The sequence below is a fragment of the Dendrobates tinctorius genome, unplaced genomic scaffold, assembly GCF_039654945.1.
Source record: "Dendrobates tinctorius isolate UK_male_01 unplaced genomic scaffold, ASM3965494v1 ptg000201l, whole genome shotgun sequence".
In the NCBI taxonomy this organism is placed as follows: domain Eukaryota; kingdom Metazoa; phylum Chordata; class Amphibia; order Anura; family Dendrobatidae; genus Dendrobates; species Dendrobates tinctorius.
In genome coordinates, this window is record NW_027361868.1 from 6,525,029 (window position 1) to 6,552,517 (window position 27,489).

General features: G+C 45.3%; 1 protein-coding gene across 1 annotated transcript in view; it reads left to right on the plus strand.

Moving 5' to 3' along the window:
* Window positions 1-27,489, plus strand: part of PTPN14 (protein tyrosine phosphatase non-receptor type 14) — a 95,110-nt gene that overhangs the window by 18,565 nt on the left and 49,056 nt on the right. Inside the window, exons 2-3 of the mRNA XM_073553360.1 lie at window positions 21,863-22,199; window positions 26,970-27,139. Coding sequence (XP_073409461.1) covers window positions 22,017-22,199; window positions 26,970-27,139 — 353 coding nt within the window. The 5' untranslated portion in view covers window positions 21,863-22,016. The remainder of the gene's footprint in view (window positions 1-21,862; window positions 22,200-26,969; window positions 27,140-27,489) is intronic.

The window sequence follows — 27,489 nt, forward strand, 5'->3', positions numbered from 1 at the left end:
CAAATTGAGTAGTATCGCAGTTCGTGCAGGCGAAGATCGGAATGTTATCGAGGGATCCAAACTTGCTGGATTTATTATGGATTTAGTAAGGTTTCCCATTGCAGCATCCTGCAGGTCCCAACGCGACCACCTTCACTCTCGTTGTGTTGTGACTTTCTATGTGGCCTAAGGGGCCTTTCCAGCCCCTGAAGGCCTCCATATATATTAGACTCAAGTCTGACGATATAGATGGGGCAGGGTGGTAGTGTAATGTGTATGGGGGGGCTTCTCGGCTCTCCCCTGACAAGATATCAAGAGAGATGGATTGGGTAGTTGAAAGTGATTTGGCAATGTCTTTCTCCACTGGCACCTTGACAAAGCATGTCCATTTGTCTTATTCAAACACATGTATTTGGGAGTCGAAAGAGTGCATGAACGGTCGTATGTGCAGGAGCGTACCATCCACACCAGGAGACCAAGTGGGCGCTATGAACTCATGAGTCAGCATCTACTGCAATGGTGTAGAAGGGAACAGGCAACTGCCTCCTCCGCCATTTAGCCTGTCTGAGGCTCCACACTTGATGTCACTAAATTCCACTTGTGCACAGAGCCTCAGGCCACATGCTGCATAGAGGCGGGTAGTTTTTATTTTTATTATCCCGTCGGTCCGCGTGCCTGGAGAGGCTGCGGGGCCGTCGGTCCGCGTGCCTGGAGAGGCTGCGGGGCCGTCGGTCCGCGTGCCTGGAGAGGCTGGCAATAAGGGATAGTGTGAGTGAAAACGCTAAGGGGCTTAAATAGGGCCACATTTATCGTGTGTGCCATAACCTCTTATCCTCTGTATATAAAATGTGGGAAGTAGGCAAATGTGTGAGTGGCTAGCTTTAAGACCCCCGTCTCACATAACGAGATTGTTAGCGAGATCGCTGAAACGTCAGATTTTATGACGCAACAGCGACCTCGCCAGTGATCTTGCTATGTGTGACACATAGCGGCGACCAGGCCCCCCCCTGCTGGTTATTGCTGATCGTGCTCGAATGTCCTGGGCCATTTTTTTGATCGTTGGTGTCCCGCTGGCCAGCATGCATCACTGTGTTTGCCGACGAGCGACCTCGTTGGCGACGCTGAACTCAGGGATGCAGGCGTGAGTCGTCAGAAAAGCTGCTGTGACAAGGTCTCAACGACCTCCGAGGCTGTTAAACGGATCGCTGGTGTGTCGTTGAGTAGATCTACCTGTTTTGACAGATTAATAGCCACCATGTAGCGACGCACCAGCGATCCTTACCAGGTCGTATTGTTGTCGGGATCGCTGGAGCGTCGCTATGTGTAACGGGACCCTTAGGCTCGGGAACTGGTCTCTGACGCGTTCCCCCTGTCAGTGCAGAGGTGATTGAAATTCCTATACTTTTGTAAGGGAATTCTGACGTATTTCTCCACTGAAAGCAGTTGGCGTTCTCTAGGCAGATGTGGGACCCTACTAATCAATTATGGCATTCTGTGGACAGGATGGGATATATAATCTAGAGCCATCTCTCCCCCAAAATGTCATTCAGGTCGGTGGGGGTCCAGGTCACAGTGCTTTTGTAGACTTCATGGAAAGTCTGTAAAGTGTGAAGGCTTCTTAAACAATCTTCTTTCTTTGTCCCGTTTTATGGAAGTATTAGAGCTTTTTTTCTGCCCTTCATGGCCTAAAAGGGAATAACTGCTTCTAGCTCCCGACCACCACACAAGAGGCTTATGATAATAGCCGAATGCGGTTTGCATAAATCCTATAGAAATTAATAGGAATTTTGGAAGCAAGTGAGGTGCGCTGATTAAGCAGCTTGGGAGTTAATGGAGCTTCTCTCATCTGTATTCCTAATCTTGTCTGATATGGCCGGGACCTGAAATCATCTATTCATGTCTCGGCATTTCTTGTTCATAGGGAGTTGTCCATTCTTCTCGTTAGTATCGTTTTACTATGGACACAGCCACAAAGTGACCCCTTCCCATTTGCACAAGATTTGGGCTCCGTGTGGTTGTTCTTTCGTGAGGGCATAACGGAGTACGGGAAAGACTTCCTTCCGTAATAAAGGAGTATGAATCCGTGCTTCACCCTGAGATATGATGGTAGTAATCTGAAGGAAAAAAAAATACACGGTTAAGGCAATTTTAGTGGGTTTTTTTTTTTTTTTGCAGCATCTCCTATATTGAGGCATATAGGACAGAACAGGAAGTTCTCATTCTCCACCTTAAGGAAAATATGACAACTCCCCCAGCTGTAGGATCTGATTGTCAGCGGTTCATGGGGTTGCTGGCCCCACTGTTTCTGGAGAGGGGAATGTCCCATCTGTATCCATCATTCCCATAGCACACTGGCCACTGCTCTACTCCGTTCCCAGCAGTCGAACTTCCACCAGTACCACACATCTCCTTTTTTATATATGTGATTGGAATTTTAGGTTAAAATACCCCTCCAACATCTGCTTGACACATTTCTTACTTTCCAAAACTTTTTTTTTTTTTTTGGCCATAAAATTCCACTTATAGAAAACTTTAACATACCTAAAGCGTTGGCCAGCTCTGTCCCATGCCTATGGGCTAAATCAGACGGTGCCAAAATGACCAAATGGTGTAGGAAAAGTGCAAATGGACCCTATTTCTGAGGGTCAAGGACCTCACCTTTTAAGACCCATTTAACGAAACTCTCTAAATATCCGTGACTCGTTACTGTCTTCATCTCGTCAACATTTTGATTTTACAAAGTAGGAGATATTCCCATGATGGGTGCTTGGAAAAAATGCGTTGGGCCGTAACACGGGGGGGCATTGTTTGTTTTTCTTGTATTGTTTTTGATCAGCAGGTGCTTATCTTCGGTTGGATTCTGAAATTCTCACGTTTCGTGCCTGTCTAGTTTCAGCGTAGCATTTCAGTATCGTGCTCAGTTTCCTGTGCTGGGTCCATGGTCGCTGACCTTCATATTGTTATAGGTCACTATCCGGCCTGTACACTGATCTGATAGATCCCGAGAGGCTTCTCACTCTCGGAAAAAACGAGACTTGTAGAGTTCTGAGCCCGGTTCTCAGCATGGGAATGTGGTGTCTAATTTGTAGGTGGAAGGAACAGATTTAGATTAGAAGGCTTAAATTTCTTCCTAAAGGCCCCTGCCGTGGGATTCACGAGAACCGTGGATAGCCTTTATTCTTAGGGATGTTACATTTTGGAATGTTGTGGTAACTTTTCTTTCTATTTTGAGGCAGTCAAAAGCTGGCCCGAATTCATTTTAATTTTTTTGTCTTGGCATACTGTTGATTTTGGCACCGAATCCTTAAAGAAAAAATGGTGCACATGACTCATTAATTCATCAAAATCAAAGGTTTTTTTTCTCTGCTTTTCCAACTCTTTGTTGCCAAAAGTTGCCCGTTTTGCAAAAATTGCAACCAAAATACTGGCGTACTCCAAAAATACACCAAGGGGAGGACTGTAGTGGAGTTTTGCCAAATGTTATGACTTATTAAAAAGTTGCAAATTACGAGTGTGGAGAAAATGCCGGGAATCGAAAAATTTCTACCCACAAAGTGGATAACATACGAAACCAAAAATATTACCGGTAGGTGAAACTGTATAAAATAGACTAATGAATTGAGTTCCCAAAAAAAAGATGCAAAGGCAACGATGAGTCAAGGTCAATTAGTTTGTGTGTGGTGTTTTTTTTTTTTTTTTTTTTTTTTTTTTTTTTTTTTTTTTTGTTAGCAGTGGTTGGTATGGAGCATTTTCCATCAGTAGCCACAGAGGTGACATACACTTTTCTGCCACGAGGCATTCTTTTCAAAACCTGAAGCAGAAGAAAAATCCTCAAAGACTGAACATACAAACAGGTTTTACAATACCAATGGATAGTCAGAGGCTTGGGGTGGGGAAAAAAAATTTGAGCACAGACTTGCGCCAATAAACTTTGTGCACATTCCCTGATACTTGGTATAGGGTATCATTTTACCCTTGGCCTCGACAGCACCCACTGGAGGTAGCGGATCCGCCCCATAGGAACAGGAAACCTACAGAGATAAAAGGGGGCGGTCCGCCTCTCCTCAGTTTTGGTTTCCTGTTCCTAGGGGAACCCCAGGAAGAATCTTACAGATAGCATACCTGGGCCAAGGCACGCCGCCTGTGCAGTTTCTGTGGAACGGCAGGGGCTGCGGTCCAGAAGAAGCGTCGGGGGAGTTTCCGTTAGACGGCTCCCCCCTCGTCTGTTGGATAGATTGGAGTGATGGCCGGGTCAGGGGAGGGCCGCCCGGTCTCACTCAGGAGCACACCGGGTGGAGTGCCGGGACAGCTGCCGGCCATGGAGGAGCTGCCGCAGGGGAAGCAGTGAGAGCGCCAGTGACGCGAAGAGAAAAAGTGCAGCTTTCCGGGAACGGGGGACACGGCCCAGTGTACAAAGTGGGGCATGAGCTGCCCGACGTAGAGGCTCCAGCCCTGGAAGTAATGGGTGAACTTCCGGGGCATAATGGCAGAGGTGCAGGGTGCCCACAAGCGCTACTGCGCAGGCGCGAAGCGGCGGAATTGACCCGGAACAAGAGAACTTCCGGGTCAGAGGATTAGAAGGGGGGGGGGGAACCCTCCCTATTTAAACGAACGCCGCAGAGGGGTCAGCGGTGAATCATGTCATCCCCAGGAGATGCGCATCCTCTGGCAGGGGACTCTGCGGGTGGCGGCACCTCCTGAAACTGCTCCGGCAGAGGATCCACGGACATCGCTCGCAGAAGTGACGCAGGAGCCAGGACTGCACCTCCAGCCATCCGATCCGGTACCGTAAGCTTCACTGGGTGAGTGCGCAAAAAAACTCTGCCTATCAAGCTGACACCCCTTTTTTCGCCATGTCTCCCCCTTCTTTCCAGCCTAAGAAAAAAGAAAAATTTAAACACAAGGAATGCGCTTTATGCGCTCAGTCTCTCCCTGACACCTACCCCAAAAAACTTCGAAAACAATGTATTAGGGAGACCAAACAGGGAGCCGCAGTGTCCTCTAAGGACATACGGACCATCATTAGAGAGGAACTACAGGCGATCGCCTGGGCTAGTACTCCCTCAGAGGGTAGGGGCAAAAATTGAAACAAGATCAGAGAAGTTTCCTCCCATCAGCCTCAAAAAGGAAATATCCATTTAGTGATGATGAGCTACTAAAATGGACGAAAATTCCTAAGGTTGACGCTGCTGTAGCCTCCACCTCTAAACAATCTACTCTCCCGGTAGAGGATGCGGGCCTACTGTCCAACCCACTAGACTGAAAAGCAGAATAATCACTAAAAAGGTCATGGAAGGCAACTACGGGCATTTTTAAACCAGCAGTAGCCAGCACATGCACTGCCAGATCAATGCTGGTATGGTTGGACCAGTTGGACCAATAGATTGAGTAGAAAGTGTCCAGGGAAAAACTGCGTGCCGCTATCCCATTAGAGGAGCAGCAGCCTTCGTGGCCAATGCATCCGCAGACAGCCTACGCCTAGCGGCAAGATCGGGTCTTGTGAACCGCGCCAGGCGGGCACTATGGATGAAAAGCTGGAAGGGGGATGCACAATCAAAATCTAAGATCTGCGCTATCCCGTGCGAAGGTGAGTTCCTCTTTGGGAAAGCCCTAGACGATATACTCACCAAAGCTAAAGAAAGGAAGAAGGCTTTCCCTGACTCTTCTATCCCTTTCTACAGGAGAACCTTCAAAAGGCGGCCGTTTGGGAAGAGAAGGCAAACAGAGAGATCGAGATGGGCCACAAAGGAAGAGAAGCAAAAGGGTACCATGTTTAGAGCTTCAGGATTCCGAAAAGAGAAATACTGAACAACCAGTCCCCCCCCAGTAGGGGGTAGACAAACTTTTTGCTCCAAAATAGGAAGCAATAACATCGCTCTCGTGGATTTTAAAATATAGTAAAAGAAGGAATTAAAATAGAATTCCTTCATATTCCCCACGACTCATTTATTATAACCTCCCTTAACTCACCAATACAACGAAAAGCCCTCGAAATAGAAATTCGGAGTCTACTATCCAAGAGGGTCTTAGTAAGCGTCCCAAAAGAACAAGAGGGTAGAGGGTTCTACTCTCCTTTATTTTTGATTCCCAAACCCGATGGTACGTTTAGAACAATCATAAATCTGAAAAAACTAAATACGTTTATTAATTATAAATTTAAAATGGAATCGATCAGGTCCACCATTAGGCTTTTTCCGAATTGTGTAATGGCAGGCATTGACCTAAAAGAAGCTTACTATCATCTCCCTATTCATGACAGATACCAAGAGTATCTAAGGGTCGCAGTAGCATTCGAAGGCGAGATCCGTCACTTTCAGTATACAGCCATGCCCTTTGGTCTCTCTACGGTACCGAGAATCTTCACCAAAGTGATGTTGGAGGTGATGGCCTTTCTTCGTCAAAAAGACACTTTGATCGTGCCTTACCTAGATGACTTCTTAGTTATCGGGAACTCGATCGGCCAGTGTGCTAAACGGGTGGCTGATACGGTCTCATCTTTGCAGGATCTAGGCTGGATCATCAACTTCCAGAAATCCAGACTTGTCCCACTCTCCATCCAGACGTTTTTAGGGTTCCAGTTAGACTCTACGACCCGAGGTGTCTACTTCCTCAGGTAAAAATTGTGCTCATTAAAGATAAGGTTAGATCAGCAATGGACAGAACACGCATGTCCCTGAGAGAGGCAATGTCGTTATTGGGGTCGCTCACCTCTTGTACCCCGGCAGTTCAGTGGGCCCAGTATCACATCCGCACGCTGCAACATCATTCTCCAAGAAGAAAGACGGCTTGGCGGTCACTTCGAGAACAAGAGAACCCTATCCCAGGAAGCCTTGACTTCTCTAAGGTGGTGGCTAGATAGTAACCATTTGTCCGCAGGAGTTCCACGGGTAATATCACCATCACATACTCTAACCACTGACGCTAGCCCCCATGGCTGGGGAGCCCATATGGGGAATAGCTTCTGTCAGGGAAGATGGAGTAAGGAGGAATTACAATATTCACCTAACCTGAAGGAGCTGATGGCAGTGATTATGCATTACATCATTTTCTTCCACATCTCCAGCAATAGCATGTCAGGATCTTATCGGACAACACCTCCACAGTGGCGTATTTAATCAGACAGGGAGTTACTCGATCAGAGACTGTCTTCCACAGCAAAAATCTTAAGCTTAGCCGAAAATTATTTGTTGTCCCTTTCTGCCCTCCACATGAAGGGAAAGAACAACCAAGAAGCGGACTTCTTGAGCCGACGTACACTTCGGCAGGGGGAGTGGTGCCTCAATCACCGCATCTTCAAGGACATAATAGCTCTATGGGGGCAGCCTCAAGTAGACCTCTTTCGTGGCAAAGAGAACAGACAATTAAACAGATTCGCCTCCCTGTCCTTGACTGATCATCCAGACATACTAGACGTCCTGCAGGCCCCATGGAAATTCGACCTAGCATAATCCTTCTACCACAGGTCATTCGGAAGATCAGAGAGGACAAGGTGAGGATAGTTTTAATAGCACCGTTCTGGCCCAAGAGACCGTGGTTCTCATGGCTACGAACCATGTCGATATCAGATCCTTGGGTCCTCGATCCCCAACCTACTCTCCTAAGGACCTTTTTTCCACCCCCATGTGGACAGCCTACACTTGACGGCGTGGAATTTCAGAGGCAGCTACTAATGTCAAGAGGGTTTTCTGAAACATTAATTGCTACGCTCCTACAGAGCAGGAAGCAGTCTACTACCCAAATTTACACCAAAATATGGAGAAAATTCCTGCAGTTCCATACAACCTCATTCCACAAATTCCGATTGTGCCTATCTTGGAATTTCTACAAAAAAGAAAAGAACTGGGTCTGGCAGTAAATACATTGAAAGTCCATGTGTCCGCATTAGGGTCACTCTACGGCCATAATATAGCAGGGAACAAATGGGTGTCCTGATTTATTACAGCTTGTAAACGAATGGCCCCTTTTCACATACCTAGAATCCCTCCTTGGGACCTAAACTTTGTCCTAGACGCCCTAACGGGAGCCCCTTTTGAACCAATAGACACTGTATCTCCAAAATACTTTGTCACTCAAAACGGCCCTCTTAGTAGCACTAACATCTGCGAGGAGAGTTGGCGACATACAAGCCCTATCCATAGATCCACCCTTCCTACAGATATATCAGGATAGGTTGGGTTTAAAACCAGACCCCTCATACCTTCCTAAGGTATCAGCAAAATTCCATAGATCACAAGAGATACTTCTCCCCACTTTCTTCAGGGACCCTTCCACTCCTGAAGAGCAAAAATTTCACACCCTAGACATTAGGAGAACTGTCTTAAAATACATCGAAAGATCCAGGAGCTGGAGGCAGTGTAGGGCTCTGTTCATATCTTTCCAGGGCTGCAAAAAGGGGTAAGGCTGGTTTCACATTAGCGCATTTTCAGCGCGCGCACGGCCGGGGGTAGCTCCGCCCCCGAGCCGGCTCTCTGCCCGGCGTGCCCGCCCCTTCCTTGTAGCGCCGCCTCCTAGCGGACGGCGGCGCCTGCGATCGGCGCACCCTATCTTTAGCATAGGGTGCGCCGATCGTGCGCAGGCCGTGCGCTAGTTGCGCTTTGACCTGCGCTGCGCACTTTTGACGGTGCGCCGTGCGCGCCAAAATCGAACTTTTCGGATTTTGGCGCGCACGGCGCACCGTCATAAGTGCGCAGCGCAGGTCAAAGCGCAACTAGCGCACGACCTGCGCACGATCGGCGCACCCTATGCTAAAGATAGGGTGCGCCGATCGCAGGCGCCGCCGTCCGCTAGGAGGCGGCGCTACAAGGAAGGGGCGGGCACGCCGGGCAGAGAGCCGGCTCGGGGGCGGAGCTACCCCCGGCCGTGCGCGCGCTGAAAACGCGCTAATGTGAAACCGGCCTAAGGAGTCACGAAGAGCACCTTATCCCCACGGATCAGGGAGGCCATCCGATTAGCTTACTCCGCGAGAAATGAAGTTCTTCCGGAGAGCATCAGAGCACATTCTACTAGAGCAATGGCATCATCTTGGGCCGAGAGGGGAGACGTTCCAATCGAAGCCATATGTAAGGCGGCAATTTGGTCAACCCCCTTCTACCTTCTATAATCACTATAGACTTGACCTCTCATCAACTTCCGACCTAAGCTTTGGCAGGACTGTCCTTGGCATGGTGGTCCCACCCAGGTGATGGTCTCTGGAATCTCTCCAGTGGGTGCTGTCGTTGCGAAGGGTAAAAAGCCGGATTACTTACCGGTAATCCTCTCAATGAGTCCACGACAGCACCCGCTCACTTCCCTCCCCATGAAGATAACGATAGATACACCACATATTAATAGTGTGTTTCTTAAATATAAAGTAAATAAGTTAAACGTTAAAATACAAAAACGTTGCCTAACCCTTGGCGGTCCTCCTGGTACTCTGAAATACAACTGAGGAGGAGAGGCGGACCGCCCGCTTTTCTCTCTGTAGGTTTCCTGTTCCTATGGGGCGGATCCACTACCTCCAGTGGGTGCTGTCGTCTCATTAAAAGAGCATTACCGGTAAGCCGGCTCTTTTTTTTTTTTTACTATACTCTTCCCCTCCAATCAGTCTCATGGCATACCAGCCGAGCGGCTTGGAGTATTTCAGCCTAACCCAATAGTTTTAATTAGTATCACTCGCAAAGAAAAATTAACCTGTCCAGTGAGTAGGTACTAACTTGTTTAGGTTGGAAAAACCCCTTTAATAAAAGCTACGAATGTCCTCTGGTCAGCCGGGCACAGTGCTATGTACAGTGTAGCACAGAACTGGATAGTAAACTGCATGACCACTACTGTGCATGCGGCGCTGTACTTGGGTAAACAGTGATTCTACGGATTGGTCAGGAGACTGACCCCCAGTGATCAAATGTTGATGACCCAATTTTTAGGTAAACAATCACTTTTTTTTTTTTTTTTTTTTTTTTTTGTAATTTCAATTAAATGTAAAAATGCAAAGTCATTATATTTCATACTCAACTATTGAGTATGAACCCACAAGGTTCAGTCCTAGGACCCTGCTCTTCTCCATTTACACCTTTGGCCTGGGACAGCTCATAGAATCTCATGGCTTTCAGTATCATCTCTATGCTGATGACACACAGATCTACATCTCTGGACCAGATATCACCTCCCTACTAACCAGTACCACTCAATGTCTGTCCACTATTTCATCCTTCTCCACTAGATTTCTGAAACTTAACATGGACAAAACAGAATTCATCATCCTTTCTCCCATCTCGCGTGACACCCCCCCCCCCCCCCCCCCCCCCAACGAACCTATCCATTACAGTAAGTGGCTGCCCACTCTCCCCAGTCCCACAAGCTCACTGCCTCAGGGTAATCCTTGACGCTGATCTCTCCTTCAAACCACATATCCAAGCCCTTTCCACTTCTTGCCGCCTTCAACTCAAAAATATTTCACGAATCCGTTCATTCCTCAACCTAAAATATGCAAAAACCCTAGCCCATGCCCTCATCATCTCTCGCCTTGACTACTGCAACCTCCTGCTCTGTGGCCTCCCCTCAAACACTCTCGCACCCCTCCAATGTATTCTAAACTCTGCTGCCCGACTAATCCACCTGTCCCCCCGCTATTCCCCAGCTTCTCCCCTCTGTCAATCCCTTCACTGGCTCCCCATTGCAAAGAGACTCCAGTACAAAACCCTAACCATGACATACAAAGCCATCCACAACCTGTCTCCTCCATACATCTGTGACCTCGTCTCCCGGTACTTTCCTGCACGCAACCTCCGATCCTCACAAGATCTCCTCCTCTACTCCCCTCATCTCCTCTTCCCACAATCGCATACAAGATTTCTCTCGCGCATCACCCCTACTCTGGAACTCTCTACCACAACATATCACTCTCGCCTACCATCGAAACCTTCAAAAAGAACCTGAAGACCCACCTCTTCCGACAAGCCTATAACCTGCAGTAACCACCGATCGACCAAACCGCTGCACGACCGGCTCTACCCTCGCCTACTGTATTATCACCCATCCCTTGAAGATTGTGAGCCCTCGCGGGCAGGGTCCTCTCTCTTCCTGTACCAGTTATGACTTGTATTGTTTAACATTATTGTACTTGTTTTTACTATGTATACCCCTCCTTACATGTAAAGCGCCATGGAATAAATGGCGCTATAACAATAAATTTATTCAAAAGATAAAAAATTAAGTGTGAAATTATAACATTTAAAGCAACATCTGAGTTTGCTGTGTGTTTGTTTTTTTTTTTTTTTTTTTTTTTTTTTTTTTTTAGAAAAAAAATCAAATGATTTTTCTCATATTGGAATCCAAAGGTTTGAGTGTCTTATGGTTAACTTTTTAGTGAGTGCTAGTATAAAATGTAATTTTCACTCTTGGGCTTTATTTTCCCGTCATTACTTTGTATCAGGATGTGTAAAGCTGAGTTCAGACTAATATTACAGGGTCTGTATATGGACCGCGAAACCTGGACTTTACTGCTGATTGTGAGTGTGTAAGTTTGGGGAAGGAGATCCGCCCTCAGTCTGGCCATTGCCGTCCTTGTTGTGGCTGTGAAATATCATCGGAACCCAGCTGAAGCCAATGTCAGGAGAGGAACCTAATTCTATTTGAAAAATGCTCGCCCAGTCTGTGCTTTGCAGCCACTCGTGTATTTGACTTGCTGATGAGATTGAGACTCCTCACCTCTGGGGACGAAACCATTAGTGGCGGTTTATTAAAACTAGTGATCACAGATACGGTTTCTATAAGCAATCTGGTATCGACTTTTTCGTCAAAATTAAATTGTTTGGACGCCTCTTCAACACAGTTAACACTTTAACTATGCATCAATGGATTCTTTTTGGCGTATCGCAAGGTCAACGTTTCGTTCTTCTCCTGCGTTCAATGAACGCTGAATGGATGGTCATTCAATATGGCCCGTTTTTTAGGTTCACAATTTAAGAACCAAACTTGGATTTAGTTTACTGGAGGGGGGGATTTGGGTTGAAGTGGCTCTTTCGCAGGAGGGCTAGAGCCTAAAGATGGCCGTACACTTCGAAGATTGATTGTTAAATTTCACCCGACAAGCTTCAACCATCTGTGAATGGGCACAGTACGTAAAAGGATCATACAATATGTAAGCATTGATGTCCTATCCCAAGAAGGTACATGGCAAATCTCCTGGGACACATAAAATACAGAATTAAATCCTATTTTCAATTTTAATATCAGATGAATTAATTGAGGAGAATGCTACTTTTTTGGTAGGTTTTCTGTGTACCATTAAAGAAGCTTAAAATGCTGCACGACAACCTATAGGGGAGGTAGAGGGTCGGGTATCGGTCAAAGGGTATATTCTGGGCTTGGTTTTTAGGATCTTGTTGTTCCTTCCATTTAGCATAAAAATTGCTGTTTACCATGCAGGGATAAGACTAAGCATTCCCGAACAAAGGAGAAATGTGAGACAGGATTGTTTAACAGCTCAGTAGTTTGGAAAAAGTAGGAATGTCATCCAATTACCATTCAGGAAATGGAAGTCTAGTAATAAATCTGTGGTGAGCAGAGATCCGCCCCGCTCGCTTATCACCGAGCCTCAGGTGCCGGATACAACCATACCACCGCGCAATACATATAAAACACGAGTGTCCAAAACAAGCGCCTACTACCATCACCGGTCTATAAACTGTCTGCAAGTTCATCACTTCAGTTTAAAACTGTTAGTTCAGAGTCAACTAATAAAGGTTATTCTTTGATTGAAAAGTTTATACAAAATGAACTTGGCCAAAATCTTAAGATCTCTGCTCGGTGTCATTCAGTAGGAACCTTCCTACAAACAGGTACTCCACCACTTACAGTACAACCGTTTCAGGTAACGAGACACGTACCGATCTTGACCAGTATAGATTTTTTTTTTTTTTATATCCCCAGGAAGTAATCCATAAAGGATCCCACCGAATTAGAGACCTTGAAAACCGTCCATTTCCTTTCACAATGCTCATTTTTTGATATTTTCTTGAAGTCCCATAGAGCAGGGCTCCACCAACTCCCGTCCTCCAGGCCCACCAACAGGTCATGTTTTCAGGATTTCCTTAGTATTGCTCAGGTGATAATTGCTTCACCTGTGCAATACAAGGGCAAGCCTGAAAACATGACCTGTTGGTGGGCCTGGAGGACTGGAGTTGGGGACCCTGCCATAGAGTGACTGAAGTGGTGTTGCACATACTTGGACACTGGTTCATTCCTTCAAGGTATTAAGTCCATTTCTTAGTTTCAGTGGTGGTCCCAGCGTCTTGTCAGACCCCCACCTATACCCAAGTCATCACCTAACCTTTGGATAACCCTAGCTTAACCCTTTAGGAGGTTTCCCTACCAAGTATTTTGACCATTATGGACCAGCCCTCTGCCACCATCACAGATCACTACAATTGGGGGTCCCAAATCCTGTGTCCAGATTCACTCCATCAGCGAGAAAAATTAAAGTCCTCCTATATTTGCGCCATACTTGTTAATCACTCAGCTATCCTTCAAAGATATTACTTAAAGGGGACCTGTGGCCAGATTTTGCTGTTCGTTTATTTCCACTGCTCCCATGAGTATAAAGGTGTGTGTGGTTTTTTTTTTTTTTTTTTTTTTTTTTACCTAGCAAAAGCTACTCCCTTTTGTTTTGCCAAAAGAGGAAAAAAAAAAATTGACCCGTACTCGTTTCAATACTTCTACAGAACTGAGAAGCTTAGTCACTTCTCAGTATTTCCTCCTGATCGTCAGCTTGATAATTTAAAATGCAATGTGCATAGTGTCTAATATATTTGTGTTTTTTTTTTTTTTTAAATAAATTTGTAAACTTTGTTTTTTTTATTCTTTTAATATGCTATTAATCTAAAATTTTCACTGTGTAATATATAGGGCTCTGGCAGTGCTCATTCTGTTCCTCCTTGCACAAAGGCTGAGGCAGCGGTCCTGCTGCTGGGTTGTTGCCCTCCTACGGCCCCCTCCACGTCTCCTGGTGTACTGGCCTGTCTCCTAGTAGCGCCTCTAGACACTGCGCTGACACACAGTAAACCTTCTTGCCACAGCTTGCATTGATGTGCCATCCTGGATGAGCTGCACTACCTGAGCCACTTGTGTGGGTTGTAGAGTCTGTCTCATGCTACCACGAGTGTGAAAGCACAACCAACACTCAAAAGTGACCAAAACATCAGCCAGAAAGCTTTGGTACTGAGATGTGGTCTGTGGTCCCCACCTGCAGAACCACTCCTTTGAGTGTATCTCGATAATTGCCAATAACTTCCATCTGTTGTCTATTCCATCTGCACAACAGCATGTGAAATTGATTGTCAATCAGTGTTGCTTCCTAAGTGGACAGTTTGATTTCTCAGAAGTTTTATTTACTTGGCGTTATATTCTGTTGTGTAAGTGTTCCCTTTATTTTTTGGAGCAGTGTATATAGGTAGGTATGTGTTTGCGGTGTATTTGATCCTGCCCTGTTGCTGGATACGCTGACTTCAGTTCGAAGAAAAGATGTTAATAGGTTATTCCCAAGATAGTGAGTTATTCTCTATCCATAGGAAAGGGGGTAACAAAATGATCCCTAGGGGCCTTATTGCTGGGACTCCTTTTGTTTGACAATGGAGCTCCGGAATCCCATGAATCTGTGTCTGCAGAGCCTTGTCTTCGATGGATTGGAGATGCCCATTCTTGGTATCCACTTCAATTATTGTGCATGGGACTGCTGACAGAGTGCAGCGCTCCACTATTTTTCCATCCGTCCTATAGACAATGAATGTAGCTGAGGTCACGTATGTGAATCCGGTGCGCTGCAGAAACCAGTTCATGGGTTCCAGAGCTCCATTCTTATCAGTACTGGGGGTTCCAGCAGTCAGATCACCAGTGATCAGTCTATAAGTTTGTCTCCCCAGTTTCGTAGTAGATAACTTAATATTTTAGGAATAACCGTTTTAAGACTGAGCAGTAAATGATGATTCGGAAAGCCAAGTCATCTCCGCACCCGTCAACAGTAGCTTTGGGGAAAAAATAGTTGGTTCAAATGTTTAAATCTGACGGTTGCTTAATTCAAGATTCTACTTTGCAGAACTGTGCAATACCAAATTTAAAACTAAATAATGAGCAAAACTTTTTATCAACTTTTTTTTTTTTTTTTTTTTTTGTTTTCTCCTAGATTTTGTGGTAGGAATATCTGCATGCCTGGCATAACTCTGCAGAGGAGTAATCGTTCTCTGCTTGTTTTGAGCAAGCGCAAAGGTGGAATCTTGGCTTTCTCCAGAGTCATGAAAGACTCTATTCTTTACCCGCAAATCCATCTAAATCCTGTGTGAAATGTTCACCGAGGGCTTTAGTTGCTTTTCAGAGTAACAGATGTTTCACCTGGAAGATCAAGGATTTGCGCTGCCATCCTGTGTACGAGTTATGCCCGGTATCGGGGGAAGTGGAGCCTGTCGACAGCTGTAAATTCGCAGGTTGTTCAGGAATGTGGAACAGAAACTTTGTTCATTGACGTTACAATGGAGAAGACTAGAGAGTCCAGTAGCGAATGGGCTACATTTTGGTTAGATTTCTGTTTACGAGTGTTGTCCGTCATTTTTACCGCAGCTAAGCTGATCCTTTTGTTGAGCTTTTTGAGTCCCTAATGGTCAAATGTTTGTTGTCCCAATATCCCACCCTGAAACTCACCAAATGTTTAAGTGTTTGATCTCAGCTATGGTCCTCTCCTCTTGTGATTTTTTTTTTTGAGATCTTGTCGGATCCCGTGGAATTCGAGAGGCCGTTCTGCTTTTGGGCCGCTGTGGTAAATTTGGCACAAATTATGGCAAAGTGTTGCAGCATGTTTGATAAAGTTGACGCATCTTGTGTCTAGAACTATTTTTTTTTTTTTGTTACTCCTCCTTTCCTAGTTTAGTGAGTTCGCAACTTGTTTTTTAAAAAAAAAAAAGTTCAATTCCTAAATCTGGCTTAAACCATTTTAGCACAACTTCCCACCCATGCTCAAACTTCACCCGCTTTTAAAAAGTGGTGAAAGCAATGGAAAATGGCAAAATGGATGCACATTTTTGGGTGAAAAATCTGACTACAAGAAAATTTGCACTTTTTTTTTTTTTTTTTTTTTTTAACTACAAAGCCGTTTAAAAATAAGGGAAAATTGGGGGGGAATTTGTGCCTTGTGAAAAGCCATTGTCGTACGTGGTACACATGAGGTTCCATTGCCCGATGGTGGCCATGAGTTTTCTTTTTGTCCTTCTGCTATTCAATAGCTATGTAATGGCCTACTATTCTGACTCGGGAAGATAGTAATATTTAAAGGGATTGTCTTGGGTCCAATTTTCAGAAGTCGGGGAAGCTGTTTGGACCCGGGAAGTGACTTAGCCGCTGCCCCGAACTATGCCCCCCTGCAATGCTGCCAGCAGAGACTGCTTTGCTACTGCTGCATCGGAGGCGTACAAGAGCGGTGCAGCTGGCTGGGTCCACACTGGTGGACGCAGACAGAAGAGGGCCCTTGTACTAAAACAATATATGGGCCCTTTAATACAGTGTCACCTTCTTTGGAGGAGGGAATGGGCCCCCCGTATGGCCACACAGGTTGCACCAATGATATGTCCGCCCCTGCAGGTCCAGCAGCCAAAGCAGCATTTGTGAGATCTATTGCACAAAGATTGACCACGCCGTCCTCTTTGCCTACTAGGCCAGCCAGTGCCGATAGAACGCCGAGGTGATCCGTAACGTAGGCAATGAGCAATCAACAAAAATACTTAAAGAGAAGAACGGAGGGGATTTTTTTTTATGAGACGTAAATTGCAAAGTTGCTGCTTTTCACAAGCACTTTGAGTAAAATCGTATTGTGATGTTGACAAAACCCCCCCCCTTTAAGAAGCGGGGGAGGGGGAAACGACCACTTTGGACTCAAACAGTGTTGACCGTTGGTGATGAGTGAACGTGCTGGGATAAGGTGTTATCTGAGCATGCTCGGGTGCTAACTGAGTGTCTTCGGCGTGCTGAAATAATGGGTCCCCACGGCTGCATGTCTCCGCCGCAACAATGCATGCAGGGGTTGCCTAAAAAAACAGGCAATCAATCCATGTGTTTCGGCTGTCGAAAAGTCGCGAGACATGCAGCTGCGGTGGACTAGAACCTATTTTTCCAGCACGCCGAAGACCCTTAGTTAGCGCTCGAGCATGCTCAGATAACACCTTAGCCCAACACGCTCACGCATCGCTAGTGGCCATGTTACACACACTTATTTACTGGCTGGTCTTTTTGCTCACCAAGGTAAAATAATCAATTTATCCTATGAATGATCTAGCGGGAACATAAGAAGGGAATAAGATGTGTAGTTCTAGATTTCAAACACTTTATATGTGATTATTTTTTCCTCCCTTTCCAATCTGTCTGCTCGCTGTTTGGTGGAGCCTCAGGTGGCACACTTAACGCTGGTGAAATGCCAATCTTTTATATCCTCTAAGTGAATCCGAACTCCAAGAGTTGGCAATTGTCTGGTGCATTCATGTGTTGCCAAGCGCTGCGCAGGAGTTCACTCTGGAATTAGTGCGACCACAAAATTCAAGTCTTTGAGAAGAATGTGTGAAAGCCCCAACCAGATGGCATAGTGTAAGATGGTGAGACGTCTTCAGAAAGGAGTGTTAAAAAAAACAAAAAAACAAATTGATCCATGCAGTTGAGGATAAAAAAAAAATATATATAAATTTTTTTTTTTTTTTGTTCCTAACCAAGCCCCTATTTTACATACAAGCCCTCCTGCACACCGCTTTCTGCCTCCTAAATTTGTTTAGGCGCTACGGCTTTTTCTGATGATGGAGCATCTCGGCGTTACACAAGAGAAACTTCCCGTAAACTGTTTTTCTGGGACACTTTGCTGTCCGCTAAGGAGATTTGCCAACCCTTCTGGGAGTCGAGACCCTTTTTACCCCTTTTTTTTTTCCGGGATTGTTTGGAAAGTATATTGGTAATATCCATTTCTGGGTAGTGTAGAGGTGACCGTTACATCTCCTAAAATAGGTCATTAGCGTTTCGACATCTCGATTGATTAATCTGTTTTTCTTGCTATAGGACATACACAATTAGCGGTAGCACGGCGGCTTTTTTTTTAAAGTTGATGGGTGGGGGTCCAACCGGTGGGACACCTACCCCCAAGTCCCCAGAACTGTGCTCTGTCTGAATTATGTTATGGCCGGTCATGCTCTCTTCTGCTCCATCCATCTTTATGGGGTTGGCGTAGAGAGTGACTTGAGCACTATTTTTTTGATCAGATCTAATATCCCATTCTTTGGTTTGTTAGGCATTCCAGCCAGTGTCAGACTGTATTGGTAAAGGCCCACCAATAATGGTGACTCTTGGGGCCTGCTGTTCGGCTACGTGCAAAAATAGCATGACCCTGATAAAGCAAACTTACATTTTTTTTTTTTTTGTTTCTGTGTAATATTTGGCTAGCCTAATGAATGAAAATACGATGCGTTTTCCTGTACTTCATTGTGGCCTACCGGAGGATTCTCCTGCTCCCCCCGTGGGCCAGTCCAAATCTGGTCCCAGCAGTCAGACCCCGCTGATTAGATGATGACTGATATAATTGATCTCGTAGTTGCAAAATTTGTTTGATAGCTAAAACAACAAAACCTTGGCACATGTAATGGTGACTATATATAATATATAGTAATATATTATATAATATAATAAAGATATATATATATATATATATATATATAAATCTTTATTTTTATATAGTGCTAACATATTCCGCAGCGCTTTACAGTTTGCACACATTTTCATCACTGTCCCCGGTGGGGCTCACAATCTATATTCCCTATCAGTATGTCTTTGGAGATATATATTATTGTTATTGTTGTTGTTATTATTATTATTCCCTCAAACGTTTCAGAGACCTTGGGGGGGGAAATAAAAAAGTACGGTAAGTTTTAGTCCTGAAGTCCTCTTGTTCCACAGGACCAATCAAAGATTGCTGACTTCAAAGAGACCTTCTCCTCGACAGTCTCATAAATCTTACTTCTAAGTATGGGGCTTGGAGGGCCGAGTTTCTCTGTCAGCCCACACTGTGGGTAGCACAAGCCTGTTTTTGTCTGTACGATGTGTGCTGAGGGGCTGTGTATTTAAGATATTTCTGTGAGGGAGTGCTCCGGCTTTGAAAAGGATTCCAAAATTTCTCTTGTACTTGGTTAAGATCTTGTGCTTGATACTTTTGACTGAAGGGGAGAAAAAAAAAAAAAAAGTACTTCAAGAGGCCCAGCAAGTCTTTTCATGTCGGTCTTCACCGTGTCTTATTTACAGTGTGAAGCCGCATTGTTCTCGGTGGTATCTGGTGGTTCGTCTTTTGTCATTTTCAAGTAATTTTGAAGCCGATCTGATGAAAGGACGTGTCTGAATCTCAGACTGAACCCGCCAATGTCTGAGACGTTTGCTTCATAACGCCAAATTTGCTGAAAATTTTAAATTTTTCTTTTGTGCATATATATATATATATATAAAAAAAAGTACTACCAAACAGGGCTGTGGAGTCGGTAAGCCAAACCTCCGACTCAACTCCTCAATTTCCATGACACCGACTCCACCAAAATGGACTCCGACTCCACAGCCCTGCTACCAAAAACAAGAATTTAATGTTTTTGCCTGGATTATACAAAACCATTACCTGTAGTAGCAAATAGTGTGGTTGTTTGTTTTTTTTTTTTACAACTATTTTCCTCTTGAATCCCCAGCTGCTCCGGCGGTCCCCAAATGCACATCCCATGCATCCGCCACCTGATTGATCCTCAGGATCGATGTCCGCCGTACAACCAAATCGTGCTGTGATCAGTGATTGGCACCGATGTGTCTGATAGATGGGATGGCAGTCGTCACTTTAGGTGCAGAAGATCCCACTAGGGCGGCTGGGAAACTAAAATGGAAGGTATTGAAGGGGAGTGGATAGGTTTGACCTACCCTGGTCCGGCGTCCCGTTCCGTCCCCCGTGGCAGCTTGACCACTTCTGCATCGGCAATCCTATTCCCAGCATCGTGGACGTCTTTGCTGTGACTTCAAGAGACCTACTGTAGTCATTATACATGAAGGAACATCATGTTGTGCCCCCCGCCCAAAAAAAAAAAAAAAAAAAAAATAGATAAAAATGCACTCATATATTTGAGCATAGTGGTGGAGATCCCAGTTCCATGCAAGTGATTTGGATTTTCCATGGATTTTTATTTTATTTTTATTTTTTTTTTGTTGCAAGTAAAGCTCTCCAAGGTCTGTCCACTCATGGAGCTGCTATTTTTCTTGAAGAGTTAATGCTCCCGGTGGAATTTCAGGGTTGTGTGTGTCATGACCACACGTTGGATTATGCAGCAGAATGTGACCGATGAGGCATAACCGGTGATCCGCTCCTGACACCCGGTGCTCTCTAGTCATGGACTAGTCATGTACAGAGCTGTTTGGCCTTTCATCGGGCTCATATGTAATGAAAACTGAAGCTGTGCAGGCAAACGTGATGGGGGCTATTGTTCCCTGTTATCAGGCGTTTTTACAGGTCATGAATGACGGGGAGCCTTATACTCATTTTTTTTAAGCAGTCTCCTGTGGCTGCTTTTGAGTGTGATATATCTACAATTTTAACACAACCAAAAATCACTTTGTAGCTTTTTCTGATTAGTCTCCAGTCGCTATCTGTGCAATGGAGAACTGGCTCCGGAAAGCTCCGCCGATCAGCAGCGCTCCCACGTAGCCGTCTACTATTCAGTCCCATTTAGCTTTTGATATGACTGACATCCCTTCACTTGCCGAGAATTAAAACCTGAAATCTTGCAATTTTCACCCTGGCTGCTAATGACGTATGCTAGACTCACATTTTCTGTTCTGCATAGAAGGCTTTTCAGGAGTCTCATTATCACAAGGAATACAATAACTGGTACAGCTCACCTCCTCCTCCTGTACAATGACTGATAACCTCTATATACAGTAGATAACACGGGATTCACCATAGGGGTGATATCGCAGTGCACCTCCTCCTGTACAATGACTGATAACACCTCTATCCACCATTCACAATAGGTGATGTCACAGCTCACCTCCTCCTGTACAATGACTGACTGATAACACCTCTATCCACCATTCACAATAGGTGATGTCACAGTTCACCTCCTCCTGTACAATGACTGATAACACCTCCATTCACAATAGGTGATGTCACAGCTCACCTCCTCCTCTCTTCTTGTACAGTGACTAACACTGCATCTAACATTTAAAATAGGTGGTATCACAGTTCACCTCCTCCTGTATAATCACTGATAATGCCTCTATATACAGTAGATAACACGGCATCAAACATTCAGAATAGGTGATGTCACAGGTCACCTTCTGTACAATGACCTCTGCACAGATTAGAGCATGCTCATATAAAGCTTCTATACAAACAGGGTCAGTCAGCCTATTGCTGCTACTATCTATGTGAAGAACAAGAAGTCAGTTTACTCTCTATTATTTTTTTTTTTTTTCTCCTTAATGTTCTTTGGAATTTTTAATAATGAACATGTCGCTGTGTGGGAGCAGCATCCTGGATTGAGCTTTGCTATAAATAACGAGTCTTACAGATTGACTGTTCTGCAGATCGTCCATGGTTCCTGATTATTGTATGGTTTTTCACTCTTCTTTTTCCTGTAAATCTCTATAGCAACCGGAGTGAAGTGTTCTGACGTGGCACACTTACAGACCGTTCTTTTTATTTCTCTACTTCGGCTCGTGCGTCTTGTCATAAAGAAGCCACTACGTCTCCTGTACGGCGGCTGGGTGTGGAGTTTTTGAGTTCTTAAATGTTGTGTGTGTTTTGTTTTTTTTTTTTTTTTTTTTTCCCCCCCTGTATGTTCACACTGCATCTCACGTGTCTCTGCAGGTACCGGACGCCTCTGTTGGATCGCACTGGGTATGGGCAACTATGCCAACACTTGGAGGACAAAAGTAGTTTGTGGCGGAAGATTTAAAGCAAAAATAAAGTGAAGAGGGGGCTGCCCTCAGGGGGGCGACCACCAAATCAACAGTCCTCAGCCATGCCTTTCAAGATTAAGCCGATTAAGCTAAAGCGGACCAAGAGGTACAATGTCCTGAGCAAGAACTGTTTTGTGAGTCGCATTCGGCTGCTCAACTCCTCTGAGATAGAGTGCACGCTCAATGTGGATAGCACCGGGCAGGATTGTCTAGACGCTGTGGCCCAAAGATTGGAGCTTGGTGAGGTAAGGCTGTCCGTTGACTTAAAGAGAAGGGAAAAAAAAAATAATTTTTTTTTTTTTTTTTTTGGGGGGTGTCTTTCTGTTACTATTATTGCGTTCTCCATCAAAAGCAATTGACTTGCTATCCCCGCTGCTCCCCTAAATATTCCTCTTCTCTCTCTTTTTTTTTTTTTTTTTATCCGCCATATGGCTCCAGAGACAGGAGCCTTTATACTTAGTGGTAGTCATTAAGTAGGCGTGGCTCTCGGGCTCCTCTGGGGCGTGGCTTCAGGCTCCTCTGTATAAGCACTAAATAGCCCACATTTCTGGAACCGTGGGACAGATTTAAGGCTGGTTACACATTAGCGTTTTTTTGCACCGTGCATCTTGCGTACCTATGTTTAACATGGGGGGGGCGAGTGGTCTTGCATTTGCACGCGTTCGTATGCGTTTTCGTGCTCATGCGTTTTTTTCAAGGTGCGCGTCAGACGCAACCTGTTGCATTTTTGGGTCCGCCGAAAAACGTAAAAAAGCTTGCGCACGGAATGCGACAAAATAACGCATTAGTCTATGGGAACGCAGGAGTGCGCATGGATATGCGTTCGTCTGCATTTTAGTGCGCATGCGTTTTTGGCGTTAAATGTGTAGACACTGGTTTTAACCCCTAGAGAACGAATGCGCATGCAAAAAACGCACGATGCGGCAGTATTTAGCAAGGGGTCGTCTACACTTTAATTTCAGTACCCCAATACTCCCCTCTCTTGTGTTTCTTAAAAAACAAAAAAAAAAAAACATTCAGCTCCTATGTAGTTCTATGTTTCTGTAGTAACAGACTACAAATAAACCGACTGTGGCGTCAGATCCTACAGTCATACTCCCTTCTATATTTTTTTTTTTTTTTTTCTTTTTCTCGTGGCTTTCCGTTCAGTCACGGTTCGTCATCTGTCGCCTCGGATACACATAGGTCTTAACGGTGGAGCTGTGGACACAAAACGGCAGTGAATTTTTAATCAAGACCTGTTGTGAACACGTTATGTTTTTTAATTTTAAATTCATTAATAAAATAAAATTTGTTTTAGCCTAAAAGACATTTGTGCCATAAATGTCTGAATATCCAGAATTCTCAAGAATTGTCTCTATCGGGACTGTCCCTTTAAGAATGGAATAAACTCCTCCGTGCTATAAGGGAAGTAGGTGGTTTTGGCCGTTTATTTTGAGGTCCTGTAAATTAACAATGGGTTGGTAATCTATCATTTCACGTCGTCTTTCCACCACAAACGCCACACATTATAATCCGCTTCCTCCCTTCGAATTGTGACCTGTAAAAATAGCTTGGACAATGGCAAAAGGGGAAAAGTTCTGCCGGGCGGCTCCCGAGTCTTACATAGCACAAACGACACAAACCGCTGCTTGTTTCCAGTTTTACGTTCTCTTCAGACCTGCTGTGACCTTTCTGGTGAGCACTTTGTGTATGGACTAAAGCACTTGGTAAAACTGAGACGGGAACTCTGCAGCACGTCCGTGTGCGCTGCGCAGATTCACAGCGGCGTTCCTGCAGCACGATAAGTTCCAATAACGCCGGTTACAGAATTCCCATTGTGTAAATTCATCAGTGATTGTACGCCGTGTGAACGTGCCCTGACAGTGTCGCTACGTTCTTCACGTCTCCACGTTCTAAAATGGTTCTTCTTTTAAAGGGAATGTGTCACCAGAAAATGAGCTTGTTTAAAAAAACTCTGTAGCGGCCCTTATATATTTTTTTTTTTTTTTTCTTAAGGGTACCGTTACACTTAGCGATGCACCAGCGATCCCAACAACGATATGGATCACTGGTGCATCGCTAAGTGGTCGCTAGTGAGCTGCCACACAGGCAGATCTCACCAGCGACACAGCAGGGGTTGGGGGTCGCTACTTACCTGTCAGACGCGGCGATCCTGACGTCCTCCTGCCCGCGTCCACACGTCGCTGGAAGCGCCTGACGAGAAATGGGCCAGGATCTTCTCGCGCGATCAGCGGTAAGCATCACATGTAGCAATATCACTGCTGCGTCACAAAACCAATGACATTACAGCGATATTGCTAGCGATATCGCTATGTGTAACGGGGGCTTAAGACTCTGACTTAGTTTCAGGAAATTCACATTTACATTAGCAGCAATCACCAGTCTCTGCCTCTATCTTCTCTATTGTAGCACCTAATGAGCGTGTGAAAAGGTCATTGTGAAGGAAGATGTAATCTGTGACATCACCTATTGTGAGTGGTGGATCTTGTTATCTACGGTGTATAGAGGTGCCACCCGACACTTAATCTTTCCCACAAAAGTGGTATTTTTGTTGATGGGGCAGGGACGCACCCCTCCTTCCTATTACTCACCTATCCCAGCTTTCTTCCCGACTCCCTCTGTGCCATCTCCTGTTGGGCCGCTGTGGTAACCCAGCATGCACTTGTGATGTCATCGTTCAAAGCCTTCTAGGGCTTGTTTAACTGGCAGCCACGTTATACTTCTACAGGCGATGAACCACGCTTCCCATCTTGCTCTTCAGCTGCTCCTGCCTGCGATCCAGTAATCTGCTTTTACTACCAAGCTCAGTCCTGCTATTCCTTACCTTCAACTCTGCTACTAACACCCAGTGACCAACTCGGCTCTACTATTCCTAGGGCAATCTGCAACCTTAAGGGCTCATTCAGAAGTCTGTGGCTCTGTCCTGTCCCGGACCACAGCTGCCCTAAGGTCTACTGACCCGAGTGTCACAGCCTCATAGAAAGAGATAAGCTGTCATCTGGTCAGGATAATCGCAGGCAGTCCGTACGTTACGCTCTGTGAGATCCACGGACGTCTGCAGGAGCCTTAACTCTGCTGACTCCGTTTACCAGATTACTCACTTGTCTCAGCTATTCTTGGTCCTGTCTGCTCATTTTCCTGATCCTATGTTACCACACCTGCAACTATCTAGGATTGCCTTCATTTCCCTGCTGTTCCTATGATATTGTCTCATTTGGCTCTGCTGCATCTAGAACTTCTAACTCCGCTGATCCGTCTGCTGTTCTCAGTATCCAGCGCTTGTGATCCTTTCTGTTCCACATATTAAGCTGCAAGTCCAGCCCTAATTCATCACCACCCCCAATATGTGCGACTCATCCGGACCTATGGCTTGCCAAATCTACCTTGCCGATGAGCCCATTACCCTCCCACTTCAGTACAATGACTAATAACCTCTATATACAGTAGGTAACTCCTGGCCCTGCATTCACAATAGGAGATATCACAGCTCACCTCCTCCTCCTGTACAATGACTGATGACCTCTACGTACAGTAGATAAAACACGGTCTGAAGGACCAGATAATGAGAATGGACAATGGATGAGAAAATATATAATTTTGTTTTGGCTTTTTTCTAATACGGGGAAAAAATAGTAAGTACATAAAGCATAAGAACCGCCATTTTCTGATGACACATTCCTTTAAGAGATTGTGTAGGTGCCCATGATTGATCACCACTTTCATTTGGGACTGACATTTTGACCATCTTGGTCCCATAGCAGTTAATGGACTGGTGGTCACACGTGCCCTCTATGCTCAGTCCATGCAGAGGAATTCCGGGTCCTCGTGATTATTGGTATAATTTGCCAGGACTGTTCCGATTCGTTTTGCATGGAATCCTGGAAAATTATCAGCTGATCTGGTGATCCCTGTCGTCGTTGGAGGAATCATCGCTGTCCTCATTGGGGCTCACAATCTAAATTCCCTATCAGTATGTCTATGGAATGTGGGAGGAAACCCATACAAACTCCTTGCAGATGCAAGGCTGCAGTGCTAAGCACTGACCCACCGTGCTGCCCACGCTAGGGGAAGCATTTTACATGGCACTGCTCCTTTAAGAATATTTACCCCATTCAGATCAATAGCTTATGAACAAACGGACCACAGGGCAATTATTGCTTATTTTTCAGCATTTAATCTCCTCCCTCCCCGGAGATATGCCTCCGGCGTTTGACTGTCTTCCAGCCCGTAATTAGCAGATATTTTCCATTATGTCGCGGCAATTGCTGAAGTCAGGACCGCGGGATGGGAAGCGGTTAGCAGCGAGTAGCGCTCACGTGTCCCACACACTAAGATTCCATTAACAGAAGCGCGCGCCTTCTCGCCCCGACCGATCAGCTGCCGTACGACTGGCCCGGATTCAAGCAAGCTGCATGGAGTGACCACGTTATTACAGCAACGCGATCACAATCTGGCACTGATTACGCGCCAGGACCCTATAAATGCACGCTGATCATGTGAGGTCTAAAAACCTATCATTTAGAGCAATCAGGAGTCGAGAAAAAGCCAAATTATGTATCCCTGTTCCTGGGAACGTAGAAATACATTGGACAACTGCTGTCAATATGAGAGGTCCTCACACGCTGGCAATGACATGGCACCAAGTATTGGCAAAACGACTGGCAACACTTGGGGTCCAATTGCTCTCTTCCCCCCCCCCCCCCCCCCCCCTCGTCTTTAACTGTTTTTGCTCAAGGTCACAAAGAAATGATTAAAAAAAACCTAGTAGACAATAAAATGAACTCCAAGGGGAAAAGGGGTCTGGAGATCTCAAGTGTGGCTAGAAAGTATCTACAGTCTCAGGGAGGGCAGAGAAAACCTGATATAGATGAGGTGAAATGGCGTGGAAATATAGGTTAGAAGCTGTGATACGTGGAGCAGCATAACTGGCGGCCTGCTCTTGAGCTGTCTGGAGAAGTATTTTTTGCCTTGTGTATGGATTTGTTTTTTTTTTTTGGTTTTTTTTTTCCTAGACTCGTTATTTTGGCCTCTGGTTCGTTGCAAAGTCTCACCAAGCGCGATGGGTGGAGCTGGAGAAATCGCTGAAGAAGCAACTGGACAAGTTTTCCATCGAACCCCTGCTATATTTTGCGGTCATGTTTTATGTGCCCAGCATGTCGTTTCTGAACCAGAGCAACCCCAGGTGAGTGTCCATTTACTCTTATTTAAAGGGCCAGATGCCTGTTTATAGTTCACATGTAATGGGAATTTTTCTAGACTGAAGTTTTTACGCTTCTGTAGCACAAGATTTAAAGTCTGGCAGAATAAGGCCTGACGGTGAAACGTCCATAACATTTCATGGTGTAATTCGTTTCGTACTCGTGACTTGTCTCTCGGGTCATCTGACATTCGTTATGTTCCACGTAGTGAATGTACATGAATGACTCCGGGCATGTGAGGCCTCCGTAAGTCATTCAGCCTGGAGTTTTACAACTTTTTAAAATCTGCATCATATGGGACAAATATTGGACCCGTCCACATTGCACCCACAGG